The 16,566-nt window shown below is 36.0% G+C and overlaps 2 protein-coding genes across 4 annotated transcripts in view; both read right to left on the minus strand.

The window, feature by feature from the left end:
* ggnbp2 (gametogenetin binding protein 2) overlaps positions 1–8,457 on the minus strand; it is a 19,058-nt gene extending 10,601 nt beyond the window's left edge. For all 3 annotated transcript variants that reach the window (XM_067407647.1, XM_067407646.1, XM_067407645.1), the window contains exons 1-7: positions 8,323–8,457; positions 2,756–2,866; positions 2,372–2,452; positions 1,624–1,877; positions 1,293–1,391; positions 939–1,052; positions 615–824 (exon numbers count right to left, since the gene is read on the minus strand). In XM_067407647.1, the coding sequence (XP_067263748.1) occupies positions 615–824; positions 939–1,052; positions 1,293–1,391; positions 1,624–1,877; positions 2,372–2,452; positions 2,756–2,848 (851 nt within the window). In that variant the 5' untranslated portion in view covers positions 2,849–2,866; positions 8,323–8,457. The remainder of the gene's footprint in view (positions 1–614; positions 825–938; positions 1,053–1,292; positions 1,392–1,623; positions 1,878–2,371; positions 2,453–2,755; positions 2,867–8,322) is intronic.
* A 2,487-nt stretch (positions 8,458–10,944) lies between these two features.
* On the minus strand, positions 10,945–16,521 carry pigw (phosphatidylinositol glycan anchor biosynthesis, class W). Its single transcript, XM_067407294.1, has 2 exons — positions 16,285–16,521; positions 10,945–12,813 (listed from the first exon to the last, which is right to left on the minus strand). Exon 2 carries the CDS (start codon positions 12,808–12,810, stop codon positions 11,344–11,346), a length of 1,467 nt encoding a protein of 488 aa, XP_067263395.1. The 5' UTR covers positions 12,811–12,813; positions 16,285–16,521; the 3' UTR covers positions 10,945–11,343.
* Between the last annotated feature and the right edge of the window lie 45 nt (positions 16,522–16,566).

Here is a 16,566-nt window from a genome sequence, read left to right on the forward strand (position 1 = left end):
TTAAAACAGAAAACTGAATTTTGAAAAAAAAAAGAAAATGAAATTTGAGAATAAATAAAATAAAATAAAACGTACTTTATAGGGTCCTAAAAAGTATAATTTTTGTTATTAAACTGTATAAGTTTCATGATTTCAATCAATTAGACATGATTTTTAATTACTAAAATTTAATTTAACCATTGAAATGGAGTCCAAATGAAAAAAAAAAAAAAAAGGAAAAAGCTGAATTTGAAAAAAAAAAAAAAAAACAATACAAACAACAACAAAAAAATCTGAATATGGTAAAAAATAAAACGGAATTTGAGAAAAAACAAATAAATGTACTTCATAAGGTCCTAAAAAGTGTAATTTTTGTTAAACTTTTAATCGTTGTTAAATTGTATACATTTCATAATTTTAATTAATTAGACATGCTTTTTGAAAACAGAATTTGGAAAAAAAATAAAACATTTCATAGAGCCCTATAATACTAAATCTCATTTTAACGAGACAGTTGAATGGTTACGATCTAATTTTGCCATATCCCGCACACCTATAGCTAAAGCTTCCAGTTGATGACACAGTATAATTTAATGTATGTTACACAACGTCAAATAAACTCCACACAGACTTACTCATAACCCCCCGCGAATTCTGGCTCTGCTCGGCCCAGTAAGTGAGCGATGAAGTCGGTCTCGCAGCAGACGTGGATGTGGCGCTCGTGTGGGCAGCAGCGCAAACCCTCGTACAGAGATGCACAGTAGCCTTTCTCTTTACTGCAGTCCAGGTCCCCCACCAGGATGTTATACGCTCTCAGTACCTTGTTCTTACAGTCAGTACAGAACCTGAGAATGATGTTGTAGAAAGAGAAAATCAGAGATCAGCTACAAAAAGTAAATAAAAAACACATTTTTGTCACGGAGGCAATTAATTAAATGTGTAACATCGCAATCTCTTACCGGTGTTTGCGCAGGTACGTCTCCAGAGTCTCCAATAGAGAGGTGCTGTCAATCAAAACCACCTCATCACGACACTCCTGTGACATCAGCTCCCACACGTCCATCCAGCTGCCCCTGCACCAAACAACATACTTGGTTTAAAAACATTTTTAAGTCTGTTTCTATGGAACAGTGTAAATGTTTTAATGGCCGATTAGGATTTGTATTGTTTTTAGATTTGCATTAGATTTTGCGCTTGTTTATTGTGTGGTGTTATACATTTCATTGTAATCTTTTTCTTGTGCTGCCTGGACTCCCTGGTCTCAAACACCAAATGTCACATGGAAAATATAAAAATAAAAATAAAACACTTACCCTAAAGGCTTCGGTTTGTGTGTGTCTAAAGAGTGCAGCTGACAGCGTTTGTTCTTTTTACTCTTGGGGATGGAATCAATTATGTTGTTTAACTTTGACCTGCAACAAAGGAATAAAAAGCACACGTTAAAATAAAAGCCGTAAGGACTTGATTGGATAGGAAGGCTGATAAGGAGGTTTAATAGATTATAATATTTTCCTTGCCCATCATTCCACCTTAAAGGGACAGTTCACCCGAAAATCATTTACTCACCCTCATGTTGTTCCAAACCTGTATAAGTTTCATTCTTTTGTTGAACACAAAAGCAGACACTTTAATCAAAGCACTTACCCATGAACATAAAAGAGTGTGTAGAGTTTCCTGGGGTCAGTGAGACACGCCCGTGTGACTGACAGCACTCCAGAGGATCCCACAGTGAGCGGTTCCAATGCGAAGTATCCGGAGTCCGTGAGCTGAGAGAACAGGTGCTCCACACTGCGCCGGCAGCCCACGCACGGCACAGACTGAGACAGAGCGTTGATGACCTCACGTGACATCACCATCAATGCCATGTTCAGGTCCTGCTGCTTTAGCATACTGTGATGCTGGTGAACAAAACGCAAGACGGAAAGTGAAGCTGAAAGCCTTACAAGTCTGACTCTCTATCATTTTATTTGCACCTTGTGTCTCTGTCAAGCAGGAAAAGGGACTAAAGAGTCTCACAGATGCGCAAAAATGACTAAAATCGCTGTATTCTGCTGCCAGGCCAGTAGATGGCGATGTCACTTTGTAAAGAAACAAGGCGCCTATAGACTGAACACATAATACGCATTTGCATGACGTCACTGTTTTCACAAATTTGTGTTTTTGTAGTTTACACAGAGATGATAACGGAAACGTTTTTAAAAACTTGCACTTTGAAACACGTTTTCAAAAGTTTGTGTTTTCAGGCCCCAGTTTTTCCGTTGAAAACGGTGTTGTGGAAACATCCCTTTAAAAATATATATATTTTCTAATATCTTGTTTTTGGTTTTAAGGTGAAATGTGACATGTTCTTGACAGGTTTTCAACAATGAAAATGGAAAATGTCATCGTTTACCTCAATAAACTGCTTCATTTGTGAACTGTTGATCTGATAGTTGTCAAAGTCCAGAATACTGTCAGGAAACTCCATCACCATCTACAACATAAACATGCATATACAATCATTTCTTCCAATATAATACTGTGTGACTTTAGTTTGCTTTCAGTAAGCATATATAAAAGGAACATATAAACACTTGGTATTTAGTGGTACTTGGCAAGGAAAACCTCTAGAACCGGTTTAATGGTGTTGATCACTGAAATATGTGAATTGACAGATGAATGATGCACAATAAGACAAGACCAGGAACATATTTTTAATGTAAATAGGTTTAATGTTCATTCCACAACAACTTTAATGAAGGCAAAATGCAAAGTGAAACCAATGAAATGATCTTACCGTGAGTGTGTCATCGATGTACAAGGGAATCTGGCGTGCAAGAAAAATATAGTCCTCTTCCCCGTCCCTGCAGACAGCCACCAGACGTGCCATGTTTTTGTCCAGATCTGCCTGTTAGTGTGTGGACAGAATCTGAGTTAGCAGACCCCAAAAATCCCAAAGAGCATTCGGGTGGTTTGGCCCTTCCTAAATGGGTTGTGAATATGCGCTCCACACTATACTGGATTAATTCAAACCAACTGGATAACCCACCAGCTTGGTAAAATATTGAGAATGCTTCATGCAATTCCTCCACGTTGAATGCTCTATTGTTTTCCCATCACACTCTCCCCACTGAAAAACAGTTTGGGCTGCTTTTACACAATTATGGCTTCCAAGTGTATTCCCCACACATTCTAATCCTTCACTTCTCCCTTCTACTCCGGACGGTGTATATACTTGTTGGAGGGATCAAAGTCTCCTCTCTGTAGCCAATTTGTGCATAGATGGTAGTCCAAGGCCTCAGACAACACGCCCATGGGCCATTGGCTGAATGTCTGATGCATATGGCACCCAAAATTGGAAACACTTCAGGAGATGTATAGGTTGACTGATTGATCGTTTTGCCAATTAATCAGCACCGATAACCAATTGCTCAAGCAAGGTCACGTTCTTTAAGGGTCCATCTGGAAACAAAGCCATCATGAAGCCAAACCCCCTCATGGAAGAAGAAAGCCATGGTGTTCACAACTGTAACAATGAGCACTTATCAGGATCAACTAAATGCTGGATTTTCATGTGAAGGTCACAGCATATTCTCTTTAAAATACATCCAAGAGTTTTACACATCTGTCTATTATTGTAAGGATTTCACATTTCACACCCCTAAACATGATGCTGAACAAAACCAACTGTGATTGTTTGCTTTACATGTCAGATTCTGGGTGGTCCGTGACCAATGAATGCTGTGACGGAGTCCAGACCTTCTGCCGTCAGTCGGAAGGGCTACGCGAGACTACATAGATGGTACCTTTGCATCATTTGACCAACTAACTGTTTTACAAATACGAGACTCATATTCATATAAACTCTGGAAATTTTCCTAATCCTCTAGGTTCTTCTCTTGACATCAATCTCCAAGTTAGTCAATACATTTGCTACTTTGCAGTCTTTACCCTTTGATAATTTACATACTAGCTAAGCTTTAAAGCCAGTTCAGACCAAAAACAATAACTATAAAGATAACGATAAAGATATAGTTCTAAAAATCATTCTAAATATCCACCTGTTTCCGCGGGGCGCTACTGTAAAAGAGAACGTGGGTACAACTTCCGGTGAGGCGGCGGAAGCAGCATACCAATGGTATTTTGTGTGCCAATTAGTGAAGAGGCTAAGTGTTTTTTGGATCATTGTTTACTTTGTAAAGTTGCAAATCTTTATGAGAGATGTCGTTACAGTGCTCAGGGACAACATCTCAGTTTACTACATTAATATCACAATACAATAAACAGTTTTCGTGCCCATAATTGCTCTTTACTGACCTTCCACAAAAGTGCTGCTGCATGACTAGAGCATCCCTGCAATACTTGAACAACCAGCTGTCTGTACTTCCCGTCAAAGCCTTATGATGTGATATTTTACTCCTAACGTGTCGTGCGTGCCAGAGCCAGTCGCGTTTCCACTGTATGCGATGCTAAAGGCTACTTATGTTAACCATTGCGAAAATAAATACACACGTTTATGGAAAATATCAGAGACTGCTTGAAGACAATTCTTATACGCTTATAATCGTGTTTTTATTTGGTTTAATGTTTTATCTGTCTCTTCCCTGTGCCTGTTGATTGAATCCTTAAAAATGCGTATCTTTCACAGATTCACACACTCCGGTTAACTCGTATAACTCATAACTCCTGTTGTCTTCTCATGAGCTCCCTCTGTTGCTCTGGCTGAAAGGATCAGGATAGATAGACTGAGAGACATCCTCGGAAACATCCTCAGATAGCAATCATCGCATAATTTAGAGGAAAATAAATAGAAATGCTCAGAAAAGTGACGTAAACATAGGTTATGTTATCAATATATTTCTAAATGTGTAAGCCTTTGGATTTAAAGCTTTAGTGGAGTTGTTTTTTGCATTCTTGTGATCTCAAATAAATGGAAGCATGCGCAACTGAATAGGTCTGTGTTTTCTTTTTATGTCAATATAAATATCAGTTAGATTTAGCATGATTGATGTGCACTCCTGACATAAATTAATACATTACTATTACTGTAACTTTTTTTATTGTAAAACATTGTTCAAATATTGATGCCGGAATCTTAAATCTTTAAATAAAAAACAAACGTTCGCAAGTTTGGATCGTTAAATCTTGAATGACTGTCAACTGTTGAATGAATGAGTGTCAGGTCCAGCTTGTTTACTTCGAACCGGAAGACGCTCCCACGTTTGACGCAAGGCCTCATGGGGCGTAGGAAACTTGTGGATAGAAGAATAGCAGTCCTCACCACAGCTGTAACGATAACGATATAGAGAAACAATATCATTGGGATCACTTTCAAAACTTTTTTTTTTTCAGCTGCTGTACCATAAAACACTGACAGCCAATCAGAATCCATTCTGATTTAAGGGCTTGCGTATTTAAAATGCCAAATTACACTGAGAGAAGTTAATCACCGAGGTCCAGAAAAAAGCCACCACTGTTTGACAAGTCAAACACCCTTACTTTAAAGAAAATGGATAAATGGAAAACAATCGCTCATACCCTCAGAATAAATAGTAAGATCCTGTAGATGAGATCATTATGCCAGGCTAGCAAACAGTGTAAAATAAAATTACCTCAGGTATCCAGCACTAGTTTCGACAACATTGGCATGCTTCCTTTGAAGTTGCGGTGAAAAAGACTTTTTATTCCACTATATTGACTTCGTCAGCTAAATTCACTGTTAGATTAGATAGATTACACTAGCTATTCACTCAAAACATAGCATGCTGAGGAATAAACAGAGTTATCGTTCTTGGTGTGAACCGGCCTTTAGACCTTAAAGGTTTAGTCCACTTTCAAATAAACTTTTCCTGATAATTTACTCACCCCCATGTCATCCAAGATGTTCATGTCTTTCTTTCTTCAATCAAAAAGAAATGAAGGTTTTTGATGAAAACATTCCAGGATTATTCTCCTTATAATGGACTTCAATGGCCTCCAAATGGTTGAAGGTCAAAATTAGTTTCAATGCAGCTTCAAAAGGCTTTAAAAACCCAGATGAATATTAAGGGTCTTATCTAGCGAAACGTTTGGTCATTTTCGAAAAAAAATGTAAATGTATATACTTTATACAAACAAATAATCGTCTTCCAAGCGCTTCTGCCAAAACCGCACCTTCGTATTCTTGAAAAAGCTTATGCTGTATGTCCTACGCCTTCCCTATTCTACTTGCGAAAAAAAATTAACTGGCGCTGCATTTGTTCCGTAAGTATTTGTTTATATAAAGCATATACAGTTGTATTTTTGTTTGAAAATGACCGATCGTTTCTCTAGATAAGACCTCGTCTGGGATCATTTAAAGCCCTTTGAAGCTGCACTGAAACTGTAATTTTGACCTTCAACCGTTTGGAGGCCATTGAAGTCCACTATAAGAATAATACTGGAATGTTTTCATATACATTTCTTTTCGACTGAAGAAAGAAAGACATGAACATCTTGGATGACATGGGGGCGAGTAAATTATCAGGAAAAAGTTTATTTAAAAGTGGACTAATCCTTTAAAGAGTTAGTTCACCAAAAATGAAATTTCTGTCATTAATTACTCACCCCCATGTTGTCAAAAACACACCAAGACCTGCGTTCATCTTCGGAACAAAAATTAAGATATTTTTGATGATATCTGCGAGCTTATGACCTCCCTAAGTCATAACCAATTGCAAGGCCTAGAAAGGTTCTGTAATGTTATGAAGCGACAAGAATATTTTTGTTTTGTTTTTGCGCACAAAAGTTATGATTTTGTTTAACAATTTCTTCTCTTCCCTGCCATTCTCCTATACTGTTCACGTAGTAAACACAGTGCAGCACTTCCGTGTTCTACTTCAGATCGACGTCTTTACTACCTTTCTGGGCCTTGAAATTGGTTATGACATTGCTGTGCTATCAAAGGTCAGAAAGCTCTCGGATTTCATTACAAATTTCTTAATTTGTGTTCCGAAGATGATCGAAGGTTTTACAGGTTTGGGACGACATGACGGTGAGTAATTAATGACAGAATTTTCATTTTTGGGTGAACTAACCCTTTAACATAGAAACAGACGGAGGAACAGGATTCACTCATCATCTATTTGAGCACGCCATTCTCTTATACAATGCAAGACGGTTAATAGAGTCCACTAGTGTAAATGCAGACTTGCTCGGATTAAACCAACCACTGACCCAGAATGTGATAGATGTCACACTATCCATCTCATGTTTTGGACCTGCCCAGCTCTCTCCTCATTTTTATCTGTGTATATTGGTATAGCCTACATAAGTAGGGTATTCTTTTATGGTTCACTATTGCTATTATTATTATTATTATTTATATAATGTTTTTTTCAGTCTCTCTTAAGCCTTTTCTTTGTAATTATGTGTTTCTAAAATGTTACATCATAAAAGAATCTGTTAGCTTTTTATTCACAATATCACCTCCAATATTTCCATTTCTCACCCAGATGAATCAATATTATAGTTCATTTCTAGGGTGCAAACACTGTGTCGTCCCAGCAGCCCTTGTAGCTTTGCTAAGGATTATTAGCTTACACATACACTCTTATCTGACTACAGAGGCTTAAACACTTACTATACCCAACTCTACACCCCAGTCTGAAAGAAACACTGATAAACCTGTGTAATATGCTCGTATAAATGTCTACAATTGCCAAATAAATGCACTAACTCGTCAAAATGTGCAATCAAGGAGAGGTCAAGCCACATAACGACAATGAGCAGCTAAACAACCACCAAACCAGCCTCTCAAAGCTCTGAAATATCAAAATACACATATTCATATAAAATATACTCGACAGCCTGTTGACATGACAACAATTACATAATTATCGCTGTGATAATTGCACTCACATTCCCTCCGATGACACAGATGCTAATTAGCCTGCTAGCCAACGATATGCTGCTCACAGCCATCTGAAGAGCAACTTTAACCAGTCATTTTAAAACGTGTAATGTTGTAAATGTAGAAAATGAGATGATGTTACAAAATAAACAGGCATTTTTGTGTCGAACTGAAGTTAGCACATGGCTAACCTGTGAAACTTTTCCAAGCTGATTAGCATGCTAGTTGCTGTCAGAGCCTAGCCTGCGTGCGTGAGCTGCACGGCAACTTTCAACCCAACAAAACATGTTTTAATATACGCTAAACAGAGTGCAAATGTACTTTTAACATAATACACGGTATTTGAATTCAAAAGTGTCGTGACAAAGGTCTACTTTGACTGACGGACTGACACCCTCAGTGTTTATCCTTCCCGTAATGTTACTTTTCAACCGTTATTGCACTTAAAACAGCGACTAAATGCACAAATATCAAGCTGCAGCTGTTGTACTGACCTGTTTTCGACAGTTGTTTTCTTCTTTTGGACAAAAACAAACAAGTGCGACAGAGGCGTATGTGGCAGGCGAATGTTCTATGACCCTTGGCACCCTGATACGTCAGAAAGTAGTTCCGGGCTCTGAGGGCGTGACGTGTGCAGTTTGATTGACACATGGGTGGAGATTCTTGTTGGAAGGAGATTATTTTGCACGATCGATAAAGGATTTTTACATTTGGGTAGATATGATATGCAAACTTCATCTAAAACCAGTTTTTCATCATTATTTTTTTAGTGTGTGCATGCAGTTGTTATGATCACATATTAGTTAGATATATTAATTCATTGATTATGAGACTACATGAAAAAAAAATATTTTGCATGTAGTTTATGACATAATATTAATTTAGTTAAAATAATTTGGAATATTAGCAAACATCATTTAAAAAAATATATAATTAGTAAACATGCAGGATTTATTAATGCATATTTGATTTCATTCAAAGACTGCATGACATATTTCTAATTATTTTACATGCCTTAATATTAATTAAAAGTTTAATGAAAAGAGTTTAGAATATTAATAAACATTTTTCCTAATTCTTTTCTGCATGCAGTTGTTATGATCGCATATTAGTTGATATATTAATTCATTAATTATAAGACTACATGAACATAAAAATATTTTGCATGTAGTTTATGACATAATATTCATTTAGTTAAAAGAATTTGGAATATTAGCAAACATCAGCATTTTAAAATTATTTTATAATTAGTAAACATGCAGGATTTATTAATGCATATTTGTTTAAATATTATTTCATTCAAAGACTGCATGTCATATTTCTTTGAAATGCATCTTCTAATTATTTTACTACATGAAAATAAAAATATTTTGCATGTAGTTTATGACATAATATTAATTTAGTTAAAAGAATTTGGAATATGAGCAAACATCAGGTTTTTTAAAAATTATCTTATAATTAGTAAACATTCAGGTTTTATTATTGTATATTTATTTAAATATTATTTCATTCAAAGACTGCATGACATAGTTCTTTGAAATGCATCTTCTTATTATTTTAAGTGACTTAATATTAATTAAAAGTTTAATGAAAAGACTTTGGAATATTAATAAACATTTTTCCTATTTTTTTCTAATTGTTATGCATGCAGTTGTTATGATCACATATTAGTTGATATATTAATTCATTAATTATGAGATTACATGAAAATAAAAATATTTTGCATGTACTTTAAGACATAATATTAATTTAGTTAAAAGATTTTTGAATATTAGCAAACATCATTTTTTTAATTATTTTATAATTAGTAAACATGCAGGATTTATTAATGCATAACTGTTTAAATATTATTTCATTCAAAGACTGCATGTCATATTTCTTTGAAATGCATCTTCTAATTATTTTACTACATGAAAATAAAAATATTTTGCATGTACTTTAAGACATAATATTAATTTAGTTAAAAGATTTTGGAATATTAGCAAACATCATTTTTTTTTAATTATTTTATAATTAGTAAACATGCAGGATTTATTAATGCATATTTGTTTAAATATTATTTAATTCAAAGACTGCATGTCATATTTCTTTGAAATGCATCTTCTAATTATTTTACTACATGAAAATAAAAATATTTTGCATGTAGTTTATGACATAATATTAATTTAGTTAAAAGAATTTGGAATATTAGTAAACATCAGGTTTTTTAAAAATTATCTTATAATTAGTAAAGACTGCATGACATATTTCTTTGAAATGCATCTTCTAATTATTTTAAGTGACTTAATATTAATTAAAAGTTTAATGAAAAGACTTTGGAATATTAATAAACATTTTTTTCTAATGCATGCAGTTATGATCGCATAATTGATACATTAATTGATACATTAATTCATTAATTATGAGACTACATGAAAATAAAAATACTTTGCATGTAGTTTTTGACAATAATTTAGCTAAAATAATTTGGAAAAAAAATGTTTTTTTTTTTTTATTATTTTATAATTAGTAAACATGTTAAACATGTTAGAAGTTAAAACGTTTCCTTCTGGAGCATCAATGAATGTTTGAACCTTTTTTAATAGTTGTGTTTGAGTCCCTCAGTTGTACTCAGTGTGAAAATATGAATCTCAAAATCATTCAGTCACTGCTGGAAAGGGTTCAAATATGCAGCAGATGCTGGAAAATCAAAGATTATGCAGGAGCTGGAGGATTTTTCTGAAGAACAGAGCTCAGTTTAACTGCTCAGAACAAAATATGGACTCACGAACAACCATCACAAAACATAAAAACAGTCGTGGATCATCAGGTAACCACACACAGTATTGAGAATCAAGGGTATATAAACTTTTGAACGGGTCATTTTTATAAATTCAGCTATTTTATTTATCTTGTGGACTTATGTAAACATCTGTTATTTGAAATACTTTATTCAGGACAGTACTAAATAAAAAATAACATGCAATTTTCATGATCCTTCTTATTTTGTTAAAATGATTAACATTTTTGCATATTCTGCAAGGGGTATGTAAACTTTTGAGCTCAACTGCATACACACACATAATAAATATACACAGTACACAAACACACATATGTAAACAAACTTTTATTTTGGGTTATAATTATAATTGTTTGGAATATTAGTAAACATTTTCCCCTAATTCTTTTCACTTTACAACCTGATATTAAATAAAAGTCTACATTTTTAATCTATTCACCACACAGAACTATCTATGAACTGTGAAAAAAGATAAAAGAAATAATGGCCAATTAGAGCATATAAATAGACAGAAATCTGAACCTAAATCTGATGTATGTCCATGTTATTTGCATCTAAAATTGGCATGAAGAAATCATCTCATTTAGTGCATGCATATTTGATATATAATACAGATTACACATATAGTAACAGTAGATTCACAAATAAACACATTCAGTTTTATTTGCAAACAAGTTATATATTTCACAGCATTTGAAACAAGAGAGCCATTCAGAAAAATACAGTGAATAGGTGTTTACCAGAACTTAATGGTTATTTTATTGATATGCAAAATGAATATGACCAAGCTGTTCATGAACATATACAAGAGCAAAACACTCACGCCTAAAACATCACTGCTGTTCAGAGTGTCAACGAACACATTGGTCAAACCTGTCATGATATTCGCCAGCAGGAAATATAACAACTGGTTCCGGTTAACAGACTGCACGAGGCACAACGCATCCATATTATTTCTCATTTTGTCCGACTTCTTATTTTGATTCGGATACCACGATGCAGACACAAGTGAAAAATTAGAGACAACTTTAGAAAAAAGTAACACTAAATCAGCAAAGCTTATGCAAGTGAGAAAGAACGTGGCCTGCGCTACAGTCCAAACACAGAAAGAAAGGTTGGCCATTCTGCGTGAGACTGGCTCGATGCATCTCTGGCACACGTATAAAGCGAAGAACAGCCCAAAGCTGGTCAACAGAAGGTTACGGATCACTTTGATCCAGTCTCGAACTAAAGTTCTGCTCTGCATGAGGTAGTGTCCAGCCTGAACCCCAGCCATATAGATGGCTATATATCCCACAACTGAGAAGATTCCCTCTTTGTTTTCCTGCAGAAATCCTGCGCGCTCATTATTGTGGATGAGGAAGGACTTCAGACCTGTCGTCTCCAAGATAACCTGGTAAGTACCACCAATGAGCAGAGCAAGAATCCATGAGGAGTTGACGGGAAAGAGAGCCAGAAGTGCGGACGCCACCACTCTGACGATGGCTAACGTGAAAAAGAAGTTCCAGTGAACCCCATACTCCGTCACATGTTCATGGTAGCCGGATGACTTGACGCTCGCAAGTCTCACAAACCCTAACAGGACCAAAGGCCAGACGGAAATAAACTGTTTTAACACATGACTGATCTTCGACCCTTGTACGTCCTTTCCTCTTGCCTCAGGACACACCAACGCATTGGCCATCACATACGCTCCGACACCGAAATCCATCACCCCTGTTCCATACGTCTCCGTTTTGGCATAACGTCTTGGGAACACGCTAAAATCAACAGCCAGAATGCTTATGGCGGTCTTCACATTGACCAGAACTCGGAACACAGTTACAAACGGGACCTGGTTGGATTCTACTCTGCCTTGCACAAACCTGTCAATCGTACTGGAGAGGGAACCTTGCTTTCTGTTCTTGTACACGAGGTACAGGACGGCAAAGTCAACTGCGGCTATGCCCATGATGACAAAGTGAAGGATGTCGCTCAGAGCGGTGCACGACAGGACCAAAGGCATTATGAGTGCTGTGAAGTCCAACAGGAGATGGGCTGGCCAGGAGAACGGAAGGACCCCTTTTCCCAGGTGGAACACTATCAGGAAGAGTCCTCGGCTGAGAAAGCACAGCGGGGCTAAGAAGGATCCCAGAGAAACCTCCATCAGGGTGGTTCCATTGAGATTGCTGACAAATGCAACTTTCTCGTCTGGTGATGCCATTGTCTGTAAAAAGAAACAAACCTATTTATATTATACAGGGCTCAGCGTAAATGAGTACATCCCCTTTGAAAAGTAACATTTTAAACAATATCTCAATGAACACAAAAACAATTTCCAAAATGTTGACAAGACTAAGTTTTATTAACATCTGTTTAACATGAAAGTAAGGTTGATAATATAACTTAGAGAACAAAATTTTCAGTTTTTGTTTTTCATGCAAAACTGAGTACACCCCACTGAAAGTCTCTGGAAGAAAGCTAAATTTTAGACTACAAATGTCTAATAATTTAACAAGAATTCAACTACATGTGAGTCTAATTATTCATTACACAGGTGTCCAGCGGACAGTTGACAATAAAAGGGTGTTAAAGGAACACTCCACTTTTTTTGAAAATAGGCTCATTTTCCAACTCCCCTAGAGTTAAACAGTTTTACCGTTTTTCGAATCCATTCAGCCGATCTCCGGTTCTGGCGGTACCACTTTTAGCATAGCTTAGCATAGTTCATTGAATCTGATTAGACCGTTAGCATCGTGCTTAAAAATGACCAAAGAGTTTTGATATTTTTCCTATTTAAAACTTGACTCTTCTGTAGTTAAATCGTGTACTAAGACCGACAGAAAATGAAAATTTGTGATTTTCTAGGCTGATATGGCTAGGAACTATACTCTCTTTCCTGCGTAATAATCAAGGAACTTTGCTGCCGTTCCATGGCTGCAGCAGGGCAATGATATTACGCAGCGCCCGTGAGCCCCTGCTTGCACAGGGAACGTGCCTTGCAACCATGGAGATGTTTGTGAGAGACGCTGCGTAATATCATTGCCCTGCTGCAGCCATGATACGGCAGCAAAGTTCCTTGATTATTACGCCGGAATGAGAGTATAGTTCCTAGCCATATCAGCCTAGAAAATCGCAAATTTTCATTTTCTGTCGGTCTTAGTACACGATTTAACTACAGAAGAGTCAAGTTTTAAATAGGAAAAATATCAAAACTCTTTGGTCATTTTTAAGGGCGATGCTAACGGTCTAATCAGATTCAATGAACTATGCTAAGCTATGCTAAAAGTGGTACCGCCAGAACCGGAGATCGGCTGAATGGATTCGAAAAACGGTAAAACTCAACTGTTTAACTCTAGGGGAGTTGGACAATGAGCCTATTTTCAAAAAAAGTGGAGTGTTCCTTTAAAACCCCATTTCTTGCTGTCAGCAATGGCACTACATAGAAGAGAAATGTCACAAGACCTGAGAAAGAAAATTATTTCTTCACACCAGAAAGGTGAAGGCTACAAGAAGATCAGCAAAGCTTTACTTATCAGTCAGGATACTGTAGCAAAAGTGGTACAAAAATTTAAAAAAGATGGAGCTGCAACCATCTCACAGAGACGTCCTGGTCGTCCACTGAAGTTAACACCTCGACAGGAGCGTCTTCTGATGAGGAGGGTTGAAGAAAATTGGCATGCAAGTTCACTGCAGTTATCTAAAGAAGTAGAAAGCCAAACTGGGGTGACTATTTCCCGTGACACAATACGGCGTACACTGCAGAGGAATGGCATGCATGGGTGCCGTCCACGAAAGAAGCCTTTCCTAAAGCCCAGGCACAAAAAAGCTTGTCTAGAGTTTGCCAGGGCCCATGCTGACAAAGATGAAGACTACTGGGACTCTATACTCTGCAGTGATGAGACGTTTTAGGAACTGGTGGCTTCAAAACTGTATGGCATTGCAAAGGTGAGGAATACAAAGAGAACTGCATGGTGCCTACAGTGAAACATGATGGTGTCAGTGTCCTTATGTGGGGCTGCTGGTGTCGGGGAGCTGCATTTCATTGATGGCATCATGAATTCACAGATGTACTGCTCTATACTGAAAGAGAAGATGCTACCATCACTCCATGCCTTTGGTCGTTGTGCACTTTTCCAACATGACAATGATCCTAAACACACATCTAAGGCCACTGTTGGGTTTCTGAAGAAGAAGAACAGGGTGAAAGTGATTCAGCGGCTCCTGATCTGAACCCAATCGAACACCTATGGGGAATTCTGTTGAGCATCACTCTCCATCCAGCATCCAGTCTCTAAAAGAGCTCATTGTTGAAGAATGGAAAAAGATAGATGTTGCAAAATGTCGCCAACTTGTTCATTCAATGCCTAGAAGTCTTGGTGCTATCATTAAATATCATGGAGGACACACAAAGTACTAGATGTAGTAGTTTTTGTTGTGGGGTGTGCTCATTTTTGCATCACCCTAATTTGAGTAAAACTGAAAAATGTGTAATCTAAGTTATATTATTAACCTTACTTTCATGTTATAGGTTAAACGGATGTTATATTAAACTTAGTCTTGTCAACATTTTGGAAAATGTATATGTGTTCATTGAGATATATATATATATATATATATATATATATATATATATATATATACATACACATTTATATGTATACATTGATACTATATATGGGTCAATGACGTGATGGGTAATTTTTTTGACATCCAAAGTATGTAAACTAGTACAACTAGATCTCTTTTATTGAATTCAAAAGGTTTTAATTATATTTTGCTACACATAAAGGTATTTTAAAGATTTTGAAGTGTCAAAAGGTCATTCGGTTTAACCGTCCAAAGGCCAATACAGCCATTTCATTTGTAATTAAAATATCTTAAAAATGTAATAAATGTATATATTTTTTATTCTGGCATGATTTTATAACATCATATATCAACATAGTGCAAAATGGTGTTAAAATTATGTGTAGAAGTCGTTGCTTTGTTATGAGAACGAATGTCCGGAAAAATTAATTTTATTGATGTCATTCGGAGTAACCAATATAAAGGGACCATTGTGGATCAAGTCATGCGGTCATTATCATGTGACATAATTCAGACACCTGCAAAGGACCACATGATCATGAAGCAAAGTAACTAACTCTCTTTTAGCTATTTGAAAATTAATGTTTTCACTTGTTCATACGCATGTCCCGAAACATCAGGTCATTCGGTACAACTGCTATAAAACATAGAAAATTTTGTAATATTTTAAAAAACTTTTACTAAATATAAAATGTTTGATTGTCCTTTTTCTAGATATCAGCCTGAAAACATTGTCATTCGGTATAACCAAACATATAATCTGGTAAAACAAAACTTTTGGTTAAACTGAATGACTTTTTTGGTGACAAATTTTGTCCATCTTGTAAAAAATGACAAAAGCAGTTTAAACTGATCATAAAAAACACATAATATCATTGTTAATACTTAATAAAACTTCAAAATTAATTATATCTCCATGTTTTTTTACACTTTTAAAAACCTCATTGACCGAGACACACACACACTCATTTATATACACACATACTGTACATACACACACATGGTAAGTTTGATCTCAAAAGTTTGTTAAAATAATTCCAGACATTAAAACAATTTAATCAAGAAACACATTTATTGAAGCTATTGCATTATAGAAAATATGACTGACCTCTTCCCGTGTGACGTGTGGTTAGATGAGACTACAGAGACCACATTACAGCAGTGGCCTGTCAGGATAAACCGGTTTAGCACGCTAAACATGCACTCCTATTAATCATTACTGTACTCGTGTCTTTTTATTTAATAGTAGAAATAAACATTCCTCTAATCGATCGTTTATTGTCCTGTAATAATCCTCAGTTTATTACAAAGTGTCTTCGCACGTTGGGATGTTTCTCTTCCGCGTTGGGCGTGGCTTCAGGAAAACGTCACTATATGAGCAGGGACTGTT

Source organism: Chanodichthys erythropterus, chromosome 13 (assembly GCF_024489055.1).
Source record: "Chanodichthys erythropterus isolate Z2021 chromosome 13, ASM2448905v1, whole genome shotgun sequence".
In the NCBI taxonomy this organism is placed as follows: domain Eukaryota; kingdom Metazoa; phylum Chordata; class Actinopteri; order Cypriniformes; family Xenocyprididae; genus Chanodichthys; species Chanodichthys erythropterus.

Bases quoted from the DNA above. Each gene is read 5' to 3' on its own strand.
- pigw (XM_067407294.1), bottom strand. From the start codon at position 12,810: ATGGCATCACCAGACGAGAAAGTTGCATTTGTCAGCAATCTCAATGGA.